General features: G+C 43.3%; 1 protein-coding gene across 5 annotated transcripts in view; it reads left to right on the top strand.

The window, feature by feature from the left end:
- AFF1 (AF4/FMR2 family member 1) overlaps positions 1-17,068 on the top strand; it is a 203,663-nt gene that overhangs the window by 159,426 nt on the left and 27,169 nt on the right. For all 5 annotated transcript variants that reach the window (XM_045989772.1, XM_045989745.1, XM_045989764.1 and 2 more), the window contains 5 exons: positions 103-139; positions 3,444-3,495; positions 12,791-12,845; positions 12,967-13,004; positions 15,825-15,981. In XM_045989772.1, coding sequence (XP_045845728.1) covers positions 103-139; positions 3,444-3,495; positions 12,791-12,845; positions 12,967-13,004; positions 15,825-15,981 — 339 coding nt within the window. The remainder of the gene's footprint in view (positions 1-102; positions 140-3,443; positions 3,496-12,790; positions 12,846-12,966; positions 13,005-15,824; positions 15,982-17,068) is intronic.

Below are 17,068 nucleotides of genomic sequence, written 5' to 3'. Positions count from 1 at the left end.
TAAAACCCATTTATCAGTGTTCATCACAGTTAGCAGTGATGCAGCCTTAGATTTATAAACCTTAATATTTTAATAACTAGAGATTTTTTTTTTTCTTTCTAGGATTCTCAGCACATCAGTTCTACAACCCAAAACCAAAGTAAGTGGAGCTTTTATTGCATTGGAGACCAAAGCAAAGTTTTTGTTGTTTTACTATAAAAAAAAAAAAATGAAAAATAGCCCAGCACAGATGAGGGCTTCCTGTTTTGAAAGACTAGAAAGGGAGCACAAGCATAAAGCTGTTCTTTAGGTGGAATTTCAGATTGTTGCAAAGAGTTAATGACGATGTCCTAGTAAAGGACTTGACAAATACAATGTGTCATAATTATAACAAATAGTGATCTATCCACACATCATGAATGGACTCTGAAAGCATTGCAACCCAAAAATGGCATATAGAATAGATTGGGGTATTTTTGTGTGGTTCTTGTGTTTTTTTCCTAACAAAAGTAAGAAGTTTGTATAAGGAATAGAGTACATAGCTTTTTTTTGGGAAGATTTTATTTAATTATTTGAGAGAGAGGTCATGAGAGACAAGCAGGGGGAGGGACAGAGGGAGAAGCAGGTTCCCCATGGAGCAGGGAGCCCGATGTGGGGCTTGATCCCAGGACCGTGGGATCTTGACTTGAGCTGAAGTCAGATGCTTAACCGACTGAGCCACCCAGCTCCCCCCCCCACCCCTTAAAAGATTTTATTTATTTATTTGATGGACACAGAGAGAGGGGGAGTGGGAGAGGGGGAAGGGGGGAAGCAGCCTTCCCACTGAGCAGGGAGCCCTATGCTGGAATCATGACCTGAGCCAAAGGCAGCTGTTTAACCACTGAGCCACACACGCCCCTACAGTCATTTATTTTATTAATATATGGTACGTGTCCAAGTTCTGAAGTATTAGTCTTCAAAAAAAAATAGGGCAACCGAAGTAGGGTTTGAATGTGTGTTGGGAGAAGGTTGCACAGGGCACTCCATGGAGGTAACTCTTCCTCACATCTCTCCACCTCCTTGTTTTCTCTCACTTATATTTTTTCCCTGTATTTTTTACAGTTTAAATTGCAAGGATATGAGGAGAGTAGGAAAGATGAGGAAAGCAAGAAACAGAATATCCTTTCCTCTAGAGCAGGGGTGGGCCCACCATATCCTGAGATATATCCTGAGAGTTAATCTGTTCTGCAGCTAGTTTTCGTAAAGGTTTTCTCAGGACACAGCCATGCCTGTCCGTTTATTATTATGCAAGAAGGTACAGCATGCAAAGTCTGAAATATTTGCTGTCTGACCTTTATAGAAAAAGTTTGCCATCCTCTGCTCTACATACCGAATGAGACCTTGCAAAAAACTCATAACTGAATTTCCTCCAAACGCAGAGAAAGAAACCTGATTATCTTGCCATAGTATTGTATAAGCGGCAAGGTAAAATTAACAGAAATTAATGGCTTCTTGCAGAGATGGGGGCATCTTTTTCTCTCAGCATCTTGGCAGCCTCTCCAGAGCCAGATAAGCAGTGGATTGGCACAGGTCTCTGCTGGATGGCTGGCTCAGCTGTGTTCAGGCTTGCTGTATGCCCCTTAACCCCTTGCTGTCCCCGCTCCCCATTTGCTAGGGCTGTCTGGCTGGTGGATCAGATGCCTCCCACTGGGTTACAGCTTTGATGATTGCTGACTCCTGGTTTAGAAAGACCTTTTAAGCCTTTAAATTGTTTGATTTCCCCTTTTAGCAAAATCTAGCTGAAGGGGAGCTGGTAAGCACTTTCTTGGTGGAGGATGGGTGGCCGTCTTGGCCAGCAGGTGGAGTAGTGTGGGCCCATCTCTCCTCGCTCCGAGGCATTTTCAGAGCCTGGCACATCTCCATTGGGTCTTGGCTCACTCTATCTATGCTTATCCTGTGGTTTTTCATGCTGCTGCCACTCTGTCTGTCCATGTTCCGGGGAACCTTGTTTATTTTGTGAGAGTGGGGCCTAGTTGAACCCTGGAGAGGTCTGGTTGTATGTTGGATGAAGAATTATCCTAAGGTTTTGGAGTCTGCGGAGAATGAAGTATGCCTAAGGACAACCAGAGCCTTGTGGCGCTTCCAACCCGGTGAAGACCAGTATATGAGAGTCCCTGTGAGTGATGAGAACAGTGACCTTAGCCCCTCCAATTTATAGTAGTCCTGAGGGGAAGCAGTCACAGATAATCATGTGAGAGCTGCTGCCACCGTGAGGATAAAGTGATTAATTGCAAGGTCTCCACATGACACTTTGGGAAATCTCATTCAAACCCCTGCTAAAAGGCTCTCGATTTCCATTCCACTTCCAGTTCCCTATTACATCATGCCTGAAGCGGCTTCCCAGAAGATAGTTGGTAGCCTCCATGGTTAATATTGCCTGTTCCCTTCTAGGGAAGCTCCTAGGTTCCACCAGGTGGCACCACTAGTCTTTCTGAGGAGTCTGTCCTGTCCCTGTTACTGGTGGTGTGTCATCGCCAAACGGAGGTAGAACTTCTATCCTGGCATTCAGCGCCCTCTAAATCTGACCTTCACCACTCTTCCCATGGTGTCCACACATTTTGCACACCATCCTTACCCTTTCCGAGTCTGTGCCATTTAAAATCTTCCCTCCTCTAAGCTCCCGCTCGCACTGTCTCCTGCCCGCTCCCTTTGGCCAGCGTTCTGTCAAAATCTCACCCGTCTTTTGTGACACAGTTCATTTTGCTCCTTGTCTGACTCGCCTTCTTTTAGTCACTACCAATAGAGAGACCATTCTTTAGATTCCTGGGACAGTTCCTATATGTGATGAATTTGTGTGCTCCTCTCACACTGCCCGCCACTGGGGATATTTGTGTGCCGCACATCCCTCAGTCGCCTGTGAACTCGAGGATCGGGTCGAATGCCCTGCACATCTTGTGTCTGCGAAGCAGTGTGAATAAGTGAATGGGGGCAGGCGTTGAGTAATGGGGGGACAGCCGAGAGGGAACTCACGCTCTACGGAGGTCAGAGGCTGCAAAAGGGGAATGCTAGTAAATCACTGATAGGCGGGGAGGGGCAGATGAGGTGGGAGTGAGAACAGCCCTGTCCTGGGGCTTCCTTGGGAGTCCCCCACTGCCAGCTGACACCAAACAAAGTCAGGTCTCCAGCCCACAGGAAAGTTGCGGGCCATGGAGCAGGATGTGCCGCCAGCAGGGCTAGGATTTTTCGATTCGGAGCAAGTCGTCTTTCTAGAGGGAACATAAGGGGTATTCTGTCATGGGAGATTGTACCAAGTGCAGTGCGTACAGCAGGCTCCGTGGTTGACTGAGTTGAAGTAGACTAAGTGTTCAAGTGGAAGAGGTGAGGACGGGGGTCAGGGGGACAGCGCAAAAAAAGGGGGATTTATAACGAATAAACTCAAGAATGTATCTCACTGTGCTACTCTGATCATTTTCCTCCCCTCACAGAACAATATGATACATCTTCAAAAATCCACACTAATTCTCAGCAGGGGACATCGTAAGTAAAATGCTTTTGTTAATTAAAAGTTTATAACGTAACATCATTAATTTCCCATGTAAATCCATTGCTTAGATTTTTTCCTACTGCTTTCAAGTAATGACTTTCATAAACTACCACTGCATTATAAAACGAAGCAGTGCCCTACATTTGTGCCTGGATTAAGTTCTTCTGCTGAAGGGTCAGGCACCACAAGAGAGTTTCCTAAGGGGTTTTCTCAAAAGAAAGGCATTTGAGCCATTCTTTACATATTAACTGTGGAAAACAGAAGGTCTTAGCGTTGTAAATTTCAGTCTTAAATAGCTTTTGCTGTGGAAAACAAATTTTAGGGGTTGTGTACAATTTGAGATTTTTTTTTTTTTTTGGCCACTTTTTTGGCCTAGTTCTAAGTAATAAAGAACGAGTCCTGTTACCCAGCTGTTCTTTATTAAGGCCAAGTAAGTCTAGATACATTTGGGGTTTTTAGAACAGTTTAAAGTGCATAATAAAGGTTTTTAAGTCAGCGATTGAACCCACATTGTCATTTCTTGATGGTATTGAAGTAAAACTTCTTTTCATACGACTGCAAAAGGTTTGTGAGAACAAAGTGATACTCCTTCAGTATCTAATTGGTTGCTAACCGGGAGCTGCCAGCCTCCCAGGATGTCAGGGTAGAACTCCAGCTTGGCTCTGGGTGCCACTGGTTCCATGTATCTCTGATGGGCTCATTGCTGGGGGCTGGATATTTTGGAAAACTGTGTCCTCGAGGCAGAGAGGGTGTTTTATCTTTTCACCATGACTGAATGTGGGACCCGGTTAAATCACTGCTCCCAAGCACCAGCTCCTCGACGTCCTGTTTCACTTCTCTATTGCAAAATAAGAAGAAGAGAACAATATGGCGAGATGTTTTTTATAAAGATTAATTTATTACAGTTTGAAGGATGGACTTTTTGGTGCATGGAATAAAACATATTTCATTTGTGGTACTGGCACATGGTGAGATTTTTGCTTGTTTTTATTGTCCTTTACCAGGAAAGAACAAACAAGTTTTTAACCCTGTGTGCCTTTTCTTTCCCTTTTCCCTCTCTTTCTTCCTTCCTTTTTAAATGTTACTGGCTCCTGAATTCTGGGATAAGGAGGAGCTTTGTTAAACCATTTGCTGGCTGGTGGAGAACAGAAACTGTAGCAAGAGGGACCGCAGTTGTAGTGGTTCTGAGGAAGCTAGAACTTCCCCCAAGGTTTTACACCTTGTGCTCCCTGTAATGATTGGTAGTAAAGCCCTTTAGACGGTAAAAGGCGCTTGTCAGTGTCTTTTGGGGCAGCAAGGAAGGAGGGATTGAAGAGCTTGCGTCCCCCTTGGCTGGAGAAAGAGAAGGTGGGGTTCCCCACGGAGCAGTGTGTGGAGGCGGCAGCATGGAGGGAAGGCAGCATCTTGTCCTTGAGCCTGTGGGAGAGGAGGAAAGGCCACTGGATGGGAGTGGGACCCAGGAAGCAGCTTCGGACCTTGCAGGCCAATGTCACACCATCTCACACCCATTTCTGTCAGCTTTCAGGCACGGGGAGTTGGTAGGGTCTTGGGCCATTTTCTGTGCCGGTTTTGCTCCTCAGAGAGCCGGGCCGCCCTCCTTCTGAGTTCAGGGCCTGGACTCAGAGGTGCCTGCAAGTGTGTGACAGCCCGGCTTCTGTCTTCCGACATAGGTAGTGCTTTCTTTACAGAACCGTTCATTTGCCATATATAAAATCACCTGGAAAAGAGTATTTGTTACGATCCTGGGAGACCGAAGGAGGGGGGAGGAAGGCCGGGGCCATGGAGGTGAAGAGGAAAGGGAAGCATGACCGAGGAAAGTGGTGGCGGGGCTCCGGAGAGAAGGAGGGCGCTCTGGTTGTGCTGGGATGGATCCCGGAGCTTCCCCGGGGGGGGGGGGGGGGGGAAGGAATCACTCCTGTGTCCCAGTTAGTTTGTAAAGTGCAGCCCTGGTTTCAGACTTAGTGTGTCCCATCGGTTAGTGCTCCCGGGTCAGTCTGATCTAGTGTCAGCGTGAAGGCTCTTGGACGTGCAGTGAAACTATGTGAGTGGCAGAGTGCCAGAGAGATGGTCTCATGCACTTGGAATGTCAGGGCGAAAAAATGTTTATTTTGGGATCATGCCTACTGTGGTGTTAAAAAATCAATCTAGGTCTTAATGCTTTTTCTTTCAGTTGCTAGTAGCTGGGAATACTTACAATATTGTTCTCTGGACTCGGTTCCAGGTGACTTGGAGATCTTTCCAAAAATTGCTTCCACTCCTCCGTTCGGGGCATAATTAGTGAACACATGCGGTGTGCCCGGTGCTGCTCTAGGTACTTGGAAGCAGTGGCCACTGAGACAGAATTCTTGTCTTCTGTGTCTTGTAACTTAATGTGGTGGCATGTCGTACAGACTAGGTGCTGTGATAGTGCAGGCTTGGGGAGCGGTTCTTTTGGGCGGTGGCGATACTTCTGGGAGGGAGGTCAGGAAGGGTCTCCCAGAGGAGGTGACATGAGATCTGGAGTCTGAGTGATGAGAGAGGGAGGCAGAGAACTTCCGCCACATCTGAAGGGGCTTGATAGATCTTGCAGCAGTCTCTGAGGCCATTTGAAAACAGGGAGTCGTAATTCTTACAGGCAGTGACAACTTTGAAGTAGTTCCTTTGCAAAGCATGGTTTCGAAGGAGCCTGTGGAGGTCCATTTAAGTCTCACATTTGATCGTAACTGCTAATTTCCTGTAGTAAGTGACTGTAGACTAATTTAAAATGGACTGAAAGATTGAATATGGTTGTTTTTTTTTTTAAAGATTTTATTTATTTGACAGATAGAGATCTCAAGTAGGGAGAGAGGCAGGCAGAGAGAGAGGGGGAAGCAGGTTCCCCGCTGAGCAGAGAGCCTGACTCAGGGCTCCATCTCAGGATCTCAGGACCACGGGATCACAACCTGAGCTGAAGGCCAAGGCTTTAACCCACTGAGCCACCCAGGCGCCCCCGAATAAGATATGTTTTAATTCGCCAACAATCTGTTAGCCCTGAAGGCAGTTTGTGCATTCCACCCACTGTGGGATGCTGGGCTAGTAAATCCACAAGATGTGGTCTGTTTCCATAAGAATGTGTGTTTTGTCCTGCCCTGCAAGGACCGCCAAAGCCTGCCAGAAACTTACCAGTTTACCCCGCTTACCATCCCTCTTCCCCCATATTCTGGTATACTTTCCACTGTGGCCACATTGGCCTCCTTGCTTTTTCTTTTCTTTCCTTTCCTTTTCCTTCTTCGCTTTTTCTTTTCTCTTTCCTTTGCTTTTTCCTTTTCCCTTTCCTTCCCACTCTCCTTTCCCCTCTCCTTTTTTTCCTCTTTCCTTTCTTCTTTCTTTCCTCCTCCTTTCTTTTTATTGATTTTATTTATTTGAGAGAGAGAGAGAGAACGCAAACGGGGGGTGGGGAGTGGTACAAACAGAGAGGGAGAAGCAGGCTCCCCACCGAGCAGGGAGGCTGATGTGGGGCTCCATCCCAGGACCCTGGGATCATGACCTGAGCTAAAGACAGATGCCTCACTGACTAAGCCACCCAGGTGCCCCTCCTTGCTGTTTTCTGTGCCTTAGTCACTCTACCTTCTATTCCTGCAGTGGATGCCATCCCCTTACCAGCGTACACTTCCTTAACTGCCGCATGTAGAAAAGCAATACCCACACCCATCTTTACTCTTTTATTCCCCTCTATAGGCTTTTTACCCATTGGGAAAAAAATATTTTAGTTGTTTATTTCCCTTTTCACTGGGAAAGTATATATTTTGTTGTTTATCTCTTAGACTGTAGGTGCCACAAGGCAGGGATTTTGTCTGTTTACAGAGTTATATCCATCGAATCTAGAGCAGGACCTGGCATGTAGTAAGTACTGAGAATAAATGTAAAAAGAAGACTATCACACAGATAATTCATTAAATACATATATAAACAATACTAAATACATGAGATTTCTAGCAATAATTTTTCTAGGTTTTTCCTGGTTGTCCAGTATGTCATTCTTGCACTAATATCTTATTTGTCATATTTACTATTTATTTGTTTGTTTATTTATTTATTTATTGACAGACCACAAGTAGGCAGAGAGGCAGAGAGAGAGAGGAGGAAGCATGCTCCCCACTGAGCAGGAAGCCCTATGCGGGGCTTGATCTCAGGACCCTGAGATCATGACCTGAGCCGAAGGCAGAGGCCAAACCCACTGAGCCATCCAGGCACCTGTGTCATACTTATTTTTTTAAGTAATCTCTCCACTTAACATGGGGCCTGAACTCGCAACCCCGAGATCAAGAGTTGCATGCTCGGGGCGCCTGGGTGGCTCAGAGGGTTAAAACCTCTGCCTTCGGCTCTGGTCATGATCTCAGGGTCCTGGGATCAAGCCCCGCATCAGGCTCTCTGCTCAGCAGGGAGCCTGCTTCCCCCCTCTCTCTCTGCCTGCCTCTGCCTACTTGTGATCTCTCTCTCTGTCAAATAAAGAAGTAAAATATTTAAAAAAAAAAAAAAAGAGTTGCATGCTCTACCAACTGAGGCAGGCACCCCTGTCATACTTACTGATTTAATCTTACTTACTAACTTCAGATTTCTCCTCATTTATATTCTTGTAATTTTTCTCATGTCCTTATGTGACCTCAGATAATCTTCATCCATGGATTTTATTTTATTTTATTTTTTAAAAAGATTTTATTTATTTATTTGACAGATAGAGATCACAAGCAGGCAGAGAGGCAGGCAGAGGGGGTAGGGGGAGGCAGACTCCCTGCTGAGAGCCCGATGTGGGGCTCGATCCCAGGACCCTGAGATCATGACCTGAGACGAAGGCAGAGGCCCAACCCACTGAGCCACCCAGGCACCCCCATCCATGGATTTTAAATAGACCCTTTACACCTGTGACAGTTTTTACTTTATTGACTGAAACCTTGATTACTCTGTGTGTTGCCCCTTTCCCCTGTCTTGTTTGTTCATCATCTCCCATAGACCATCCCTCCGTGAATTTAAATAATGCCAGCCACTGTCCCCATTTGGACAGTTCCCCTCATATGCAACTCCTTGAGCTTTGCTTTTCCAATTTTTCATTTACTATATGTGGAGCCTTCTTCATAATTTGTTGCCTTCCACCGGCTCCTGCAAAACATTTGCAGTCCTTATTTCCACGCTTAATCAAAAAAAGGAAATCACAACCTGATTGAATTTTAGGTTTGGGGAATTACGTACATCTGCTTTGGAGCCCAGCCTCTTTCTCTTTCTCTGCCCTCTGTTGCCTGTTCTATCCTCAAGTCAGTTTTCAGTTTGTGAGATTATTCAAGTTCACACCTTCTCACATGTTCCATTAGTGGTTTCTGAAAAGTATTACTTGCCATCTTATACACATCTAATACCAGGGGTGTGACTTATTAATTAGTGTGATCTTGCCTTCACTTGCTCTTTCCCAAATAAAATATATGGCCGAATTGGGGGAAACGTTGATCCAGAAAATCAGCTTATTTAAGTAGTTTTGGGGTTTGAATTGAGATGTTACAGACTATTGGCAGTGAAGTCTTTGGCAAGCCCAGAACTGGGGAATGGAAAAGGAATAAAGGCTTGTCTTGTGTGTCTTCACACAGTAACAATCCGGCTCTGAGTCACCAAAGCCTGCCTGCCGGAACGTGTCCGTGGCCCTCTGAGCTTTGCAGAGCAGCTGCCTGAAGAATGTATTTGTACAAAGGGGTTTGAGGACTGTTTGTAACCTTTAAGTAAAAACTGTACCTCACCAGTAATGTAAAATGTGGTTAAGTCTACGTGTTAGTTCAAAGAGTTGCTGTACCTGAGTGTTCGGCTTCTTTTGAACAGTGCCAAGGTAGGCCGTATGGCGGCATATGCTTTGAAATAGCTGCTTTTGTCTTGGTGTTTGGAAGTGAGATTAGTCATTTAACCAATTTTAAAAGTATAGAAGGTTTATAATTCATCTATTTTCACAAGGAAAAAAGAGTGTATCCGTTTTATTCCAACAGGATAATTATTGTTTTCCTCTAAATCAAAGTCTTTCTCTGTCCAGGGAGTCTGGAGCTTTAGGTTCTGTCCTGTCAGGTAGGTTTTCTAGGCATTACGCCCTCTATGGGCTGGAGCAAGGTGATCGTGTGAGACGGCTTTTGCATTCCAGATCTGGGGCGTACCAGCTTCAGGCTCGCCAGGGCTCCGCGGCCATTCTGAGCCGTTTCCTTGCCCTCAGAACGTGAGGGGATGATCAGGGGCAGCCTGCAGGGCCGTAAGTAAAGGCAGTGTCTGGAGACGTCTGATGACACGGTGGGCACAGCTCTCTGGTACTGTTACCTCTTCAGCAGGCGGGGTGCAACTCATTCAGCCGGCCTTTTAGGGTTACCTGCTAAGTCCTGGATATAGAAGATGTGAAGGTGAAAATGACTTGGTCCTGTCCCAGAAAAGCTTCTAGTTGAGGATGTCCCTTGGGCCTTACGCTCTCTTGACCTAGATCTAACTGGTAGGAGTGAGACAGGGTCTAAGAGGTTTGATTCCCATCTAGTGGGTGCAGAGCAAGTCACCCAGATGTGCTGTAATTAGTTTTCCCATTTTTCACATTAAGGACCAGTTCTCCTACATGTACCATGGAAGGTTTGATAGAGTTATGTGTTTGGCCTCAGATCTGTTGGTGGGACAAGTTGGCGATTTTAGCAGCTGTTTCCTTTAAATTTTTGTCCTTATCTCTAAAAATAAAACTTTTATCTTTCATCAGGTTAGATTTCCCCCAACTAAATGGATTTTTTTTAAAAAATCACAATGGCATTCATAATTTTCTGTATTAGTAAAACTTAGATATGGTTTTTAAATAAATTTTTTCTTACTTTTTCTTACTGTAGATTCAGTACAGGTTTGCTATAAAAAGCTTTTAGAAGTATCTTTCTTAGCCCCACTAATAGCATGCCGGTTTACGTTGAGCTGCCGATCTGGTGACACAATAAACTCTGGTTTCTGGAAGATTCCCTGGTTGCTCCTAGCAGGGGTGGCAGACACGGACAATTCACTTTGTTGATTTTTGCCTTGGGGTGCCTGGCTGTCTCAACTGATAGAGCATGCGACTCTAGATCTTGGGGTCGTGAGTTCAAGCCCCACATTGGGCCTGTTGGAGCGCACTCTTAACAACAACAGCTGATTTTTGTATCAAATAAATTGGACCATGAATTTTGATTAAATGAATTGTCACGTATATCCTACATAAGTGGTCGATTTTGTTTGACCCTATTGGTTTATCATTGCTCTCTGAGTGTTTCTTTGGTGATATCTGGAGCATTCTTCCTTGAGATCACTGTGCCTCGTCTCTGTAGGTGTCATACCTGCAGACTTATTTTGTTATTGTCTACGTAAGACTCTAAAGGGGAAATTCTTAGAATCTGGGACAACATTTTTACAGTCCCTTTTATTCCCTAAGAGCAAGTAGAGCAAAAAGTCAGAACATATGCTTTCTAGCTTAATGCGTTAGCAGAATGTATTTGTGGAAGCCAGGCAGACAACTTAGAATATTTAACCCCCTGCTTATAAGAGGAATTGTGATTGGTTACCTGATTATTGATGTTTCAGGAAATTAAAGCAAATCAATTTTATGCAAAACTGAGTGACTCAGAAACCAAGAGGTCCACTTATTGTGGTTTTGTTGGTGGTGGTTAATATCGGATACACTGTCGGGTTTTGTTTTGTTTTGTTTCTGGTTGTATTATACCTTACATTTATTCAAAGATCCATCTTTTATCTTTAGCTTAGGTATGCCCAGCCAAGCCACGACTTGGCAAGTAACACTGTTGTGTGACTTTTTCTTGTATACCATCATGATTATGATATCTGCTGCCAAGCCTGCATCTGAAGGTTGTGTTTTCTAGCCTTGCTAAAATAAGAAGGGAGCTCTCATTAGGTACATATCAAGCAGCCTCTACTTTTATAAGTAGCTAGCAGTTTTCATATTTTTTAGAAACTTGATTACAGGATAGTTTTAGTACATTTGTTGGTGAAAATAGTACCTTTGCAGAATTACAGCACTGCATGTAGGTGGTCATTATGAAAGAGCCAAGTTTTAGCATTTATTTTCATTAGAAAAAACAATGATTTTACAAAGGATTCCCAAAATAATCATGCTTGCTTACTTCAGTGGCAGGTTAATGGGTTTGTAGTAAAAATCCTTGGTCAGATTATTGGTTGAAGAGGTGTTTTTAGAAATACTAAAGAATTAAAACCTCCAACATAATTTTGCTTTTTGGAGCATTAATAATACTTAAGCAGATTGGCTTTGTTTTCACTTACACTAATAATATCTCCTCAAATAGTCATGCTCATCAATTTGGGGGGAAGTGGGAGCAAGCATTTAACAGCTAATTCATTCTTTTGATACATAGGCATCCCCATGGAAGATGGTAAGTGGGAGGAAACGGGGAAGGGCTAAGATTTCAGTGAACATGTGCAGATTGGAAAATGGCTTTTTTAAAAATTGAAGTGTCATGTTTGCTTTTAACATTTAGGTTGCTCATAAGCCGGAATGCGTAGATGTAAGAATTATGATAACTTTGAAGAAATGAACTGAGGTTTTATTTTCACCAGAGTGCTAGCAGTAAGGTTAAACATACTGTCTAGACAATACAAATACAAGATTATTTGTATTACTACTCTTTCAAATAATTAGTGTTTAAGCAGACTTTGTGTGTGAGAATTTGTATGTGGGGGGGGGCAGTGAAGAATAAAGCACAATATTAATAATGTCCTCTGGACAGAAATGGAAGGTACCTGCATGGTTTGGTGACTGTGGCCTCGATAGCTTCCTGTGTCTTACTGTATATGGAGTTCACGTAGAGCACTTCTAAAAGTGCCCTGACACCGTTCGCAACACTTCACAAATACTTACCTACTGTTAGCTTATTAATGGTTAATCACTTACTCCAGTCAGAGACTATAGAAGAAAGTGGAGTGTGTTGTGCATGTGTTTTTCTCTTTCTTGTTATTGTCTGTTTTGTGTTTGTAGGCCTGGGGACTTGAGTCTCAAGGCTGGCCACAGATCCAGTCTTGTGGTAGTTCTGCTTTTTAATGCTCAGAACGTGTCAGAGAGTCAGTCTTGAGGTGGTAAGGAGCATGGACTAAACATGTTTCTGTGTTCTAGTAGTAAAACTTGCATTTCTAGGAAAATGAATCATTTGATGAATAAATTAAAATTAGACCTATCCTATCCCTCTTTTTTAATCATTAAGCATATTTTCTTTTGTATGCTGAAACAAGTTATTAGAAATATTTTAAATCCCACAATGTCTCTGTCCCTGCCCATTTCAGCATGCTTGAAGATGACCTTCAGCTCAGTGACAGTGAGGACAGTGACAACGAACAAGTAAGTTTTGTACACCCCAACATACCAGGAATCCTTTTAAATCTGTTATTTCTGAGCTGCGTATCCTAACCTGTTGTTTGTTCTTTTCCTGGTCCTCCTTCCCCTTGTTGTGAATTCCTAGAGCCCAGAGAAGCCGCCTCCTGCATCTGCACCTCCAAGGTATCGTGTTGTGTGTGCGAGCAAAATGTTTGCCTTTTCTACCAAATGAAGGAAATACAGCCCTATTTAGTGCTTTCATAGCTTCATCCTGGGGAAGGACATGAAGGATCACAGAAGAAAGTACCTATTTAATTTTTTGTAAGCTCTAAATTTTTTGGAAGCTCCAATCAGCCTGGAGAGCTCATTAATGCTAGAAAAGAGAAAGTCCCTGTACACACCTAAAACATCAGTTTAGAGGTTTAAAATGTTTGAGCGTTTATGGGGCGCCTGGGTGACTCAGTTGGTTGAGTGTCTGCCTTCAGCTCAGGTCAGGATCTTGGGATCCTGGGGTCAAGTCCTGCGTCGGGCTCCCTGCTCAGTGGAGGTCTGCCTCTCCGATTGCTTGTGCTCTTCTCTCTCACTCTCTCAAGTAAATAAATAAAATCTTTAAAAATAAATAAAATTTGGGGGGCACCTGGGTGGCTCTGTCGATTAAGCGTCTGCCTTCAACTCAGGTCATGATTCCAGGGTCCTGGGACAGAGCCCATGTCAGCCTCACATTAGCTCCCTACTCAGCAGGGAGTCTGCTTCTCCCTCTCCCTCTGGTACTCCCCCTCTCTTTGTGTGTGTACTCCCTCTCTCGGTCAAACAAATAAAATCTTTAATTAAAATAATTTTTTTGAGAGTTTAAAAATAAGCTGAAATCACTTTCATCAGTATTATATAACCAGTATTTTAAAAGTTATGCTAAAGAGCCCAATGTTTTTATGAAAGTTTTTATGGAAGATTTATTTGCTCTTTTCAAAAATTGTAAAGCTGAATCATTTTTGTAAATTGTTTTCTATAGTGCCTGTTTTCTCAGTCATGAATTTCTAATTGTTTCAGCTACTTTCATTTTATTTTACTTCATTTTATAAATAGATTTTAAGTAATCTCTATGCCCAAACATGGGGCTTGAACCCACAACCCCGAGATCAGGAGTTCCATGCTCTACCGATGGAGCCCATTTGGTGCCCCTCAGCTGCTTTTAAAAATGAGCTAGAATGCATGTTAGTGTGATGAAAAATGGCACTCTTTTCACTTTATATACAGCAGCCATATTTCAGAAAATAAGATGCTTTAATTTTTGGAAATGGGAGTTTATCTGAACTACCTTTATAATATTTTCCTCTGGTACTGAATTTAGTGATTTACTATTCCATTACCTGCCTTCCATGGACAAAGAGTTAAACTGCAGTAGCTGTTGTACTTTGTGAGATGAGGTCATGATTCTGAGACAAGCACAACAATAAACTCTTCCTGTCGAACAGGCGATGTGATAGTTCATGTGGAGGAAGATCATATATTCATAAGCTCTGCTCATTTACTTATATTCTGTTCAGTAATTTCTGGTGGCTTTTAAGGTCCTGTAAATTATGACAAAACAGCCTAACTTGAAAGTGGCAGAAAAGAAAAAAGGAAAGGTGGCCATAAATTAGAAGTAGGATAACATTGAGAGTGCATCTCATTCCAGTCATCACTGACTTAAGCTACCAGTGTGAAAGGGATCACAAGCTCGATGTAGCGTTTTTATATGAGGAAATTACATCATAGCATCGTGTGTGTGTATTTTAAAATTACTTCAACTAGTGACTTTTATCTAATATTTTTTGTTCTACTTATTTTAATAAACAATTTTATTTAGTAAGTTATTTCATATTTTAGGTAGATGTGGAGGCTTTCAAGATTTTAGTTACTGATTTATTGCTGGGGCTGATTCCATCCTGGGCAAGTTTTTAAGATGGGCTGTGAAATTCTGTGTGTGTCTCCAGGAGTGCGATCATTGTGTGTCTTCTCACTGACTAGAATTATTGCCGCCTTCTTCTTCCTTTTTTTTTTTTTTTTTTTTTTTTTGAGATTTTATTTATTCATTTGAGACAGAGAGTGAGCACAAGCAGGAGGGAGAGGGAGAAGTAGACTCCTCGCTGAGCTGGGAGCCAGACATAGGACTCGATCCCAGGAGCTAGGAATCATGACCTGAGCCAAAGGCAGACACTTAACCATCTGAGCCACCCACATGCCCTGATTGCCCTATTCTTAAAACTGGAGTAGTTAATCTCTACTTTGGATGGTATTTGGGGGTGATGCTAAGCCAGTTGTAAAGAAAGGCCTCTTTTATCATCCTACTCAAGAGTGTGACTGGATTACCTTTGAGGTCACTTTCTAGAGGAACACCCATTTATATTCAGTATATTCAATATTCTTTGGTTATCATTTGGTTAGTTTTCATATAGAGAATAGAGGGAGATTTTAATGTTTCGGTTCTTTGATAAATTAACTTCTTTGGGCTAATATATACCCATTTAAAGTAAACTTAAAGGGTCAGAAAGTAAGTATTTTAGGCTTTGTGGGCCATCTAGCCTGGCTGGAAACTCTTCAACTCTGCTTCCAGGGTATAAAGGCAGACGTAGAGAATATGTAAAATAATGGGAGTGGACATGTTCCAACAAAAGTTTACTTAGAAAAATAGGTGGCCTGTCCATGCTGTGGTTTACCAAATTCTCATAGAAAGCACTACCATCGAATGTAGATTTTGTGTGGCTCAAAATGTTCTTCAGGAGCAAAATTCCACAGGCTTCTCTTTTAAGTAATTCTTTGGTGAGATATTTGAAGGATTTTTCACTGGTTTTTGAGCCCCTCTGGGCCTTTCTCTGAACTGGATGGTATGGTTGATTTACTAATATTAGGTAATACTGAGGCCCTTTGAGTAGCAACAAAGTGGCCAAGAGGGGAAATAAGTAGAGAGGGAAAACATGCACCTTGTGAGGTGTCTTCAGACTCTCTGTCTGGGTTGCTTCGCAGTGCCCCGCAGTCGCTTCCAGCAGCAGCGGCCTCAGCACATTCCAGCAGTGCCGAGTCAGAGAGCACCAGTGACTCAGACAGCTCCTCGGACTCGGAGAGCGAGAGCAGCTCAAGTGACAGCGAAGAGAATGAGCCCCTAGAAACTCCGGCTCCTGAGGTACCGTGTCCCCTCCAGAAGGCAGAGAGGCCATCTAAGATGGCGGCGTCCTGTCTTTCAGGGCTAGAGTCGGCTGTGGGCCAGTGCTGACCCTGGGCTGAGTGGTGCTGCCCCCTGGGGCGGCTGTTTCCGACTCCCGTGTTGTGTAGAGTCCGCCGTTTCCGTTGACTTCTTACCAGACGTTCGGCACGAGAGATTTGGGAGAGCAGTCTTCTCTCTCCTGTTTAAAATGATAAGTTCTTCTCTGTTGTTGCTAGCGTTGTGGGGAAGAGCAACTCACTAAGAATGTTTGCACACCATTTTCTTTTCCCTTCTATTGAAAAAGAACTCATTTTTTAGTAGGCTGCTGTTTTAATGAAAATTCTTTTTGAAGTTTCAGGAATGCATGAATTAAGGAAATCAAAAGGAGGCAGCCCAGTTTAGCAGACGGCAGGAACGTGAACTAGAATAAGTCATCAGAGGTTCTATTTTTGAATCACTAAAAGCCATGCATTAATTGGATGGCCAAGTGGTTTTGCCGGGGCTGTTTCTTGCTCTCTTTTTGCTCCATGTGAAACAGGGATAATTGTGTTTGCCTGCCACCCACCCTTGGGAGATACTGTAAGATAAACCGATGAGACGGCAAATCGCGAGCACTAAGTTTATCTGGAGGATTTATACTATTCTATTTTTTTATGGATCGTTGAGCACAAGAAGTTTAATAACAATCTGGGCTGCCAGATGCCCTCAAAACTTGGAGTAGCCATGTAAAAATTATGCTGGGGAAGACTACTTCCAGTAGTCTTCCAGCATGAAAAGGGAAGAGAGACATTCTTGGTGAGCTAGACCAGCTTGTGTAGAGAAAATTACTCTGCATATTTTAGATGGGAATCCTGGGAAAGAGCCTTTCTGATTAAGAAAGCATTAAAAGTTCCCCGTGTTTGTCTCTGCCATGTAGCAATCAAGGCAGTTCCATTAGAACATTAACTGAATGCATCTGGAGAACACGTAGTGAGCTTAACAGCCGGGGCTGAGGGCAAGGGAGGCTGGAAAAATAACAGAGTGTCATTTTTTTGTTAGATATGAATTTATGTCTGACACAGAGTAA

The sequence above is a fragment of the Meles meles genome, chromosome 2, assembly GCF_922984935.1.
Source record: "Meles meles chromosome 2, mMelMel3.1 paternal haplotype, whole genome shotgun sequence".
Taxonomy (NCBI): domain Eukaryota; kingdom Metazoa; phylum Chordata; class Mammalia; order Carnivora; family Mustelidae; genus Meles; species Meles meles.
This window is presented reverse-complemented; position numbering and strand designations above follow the sequence as displayed.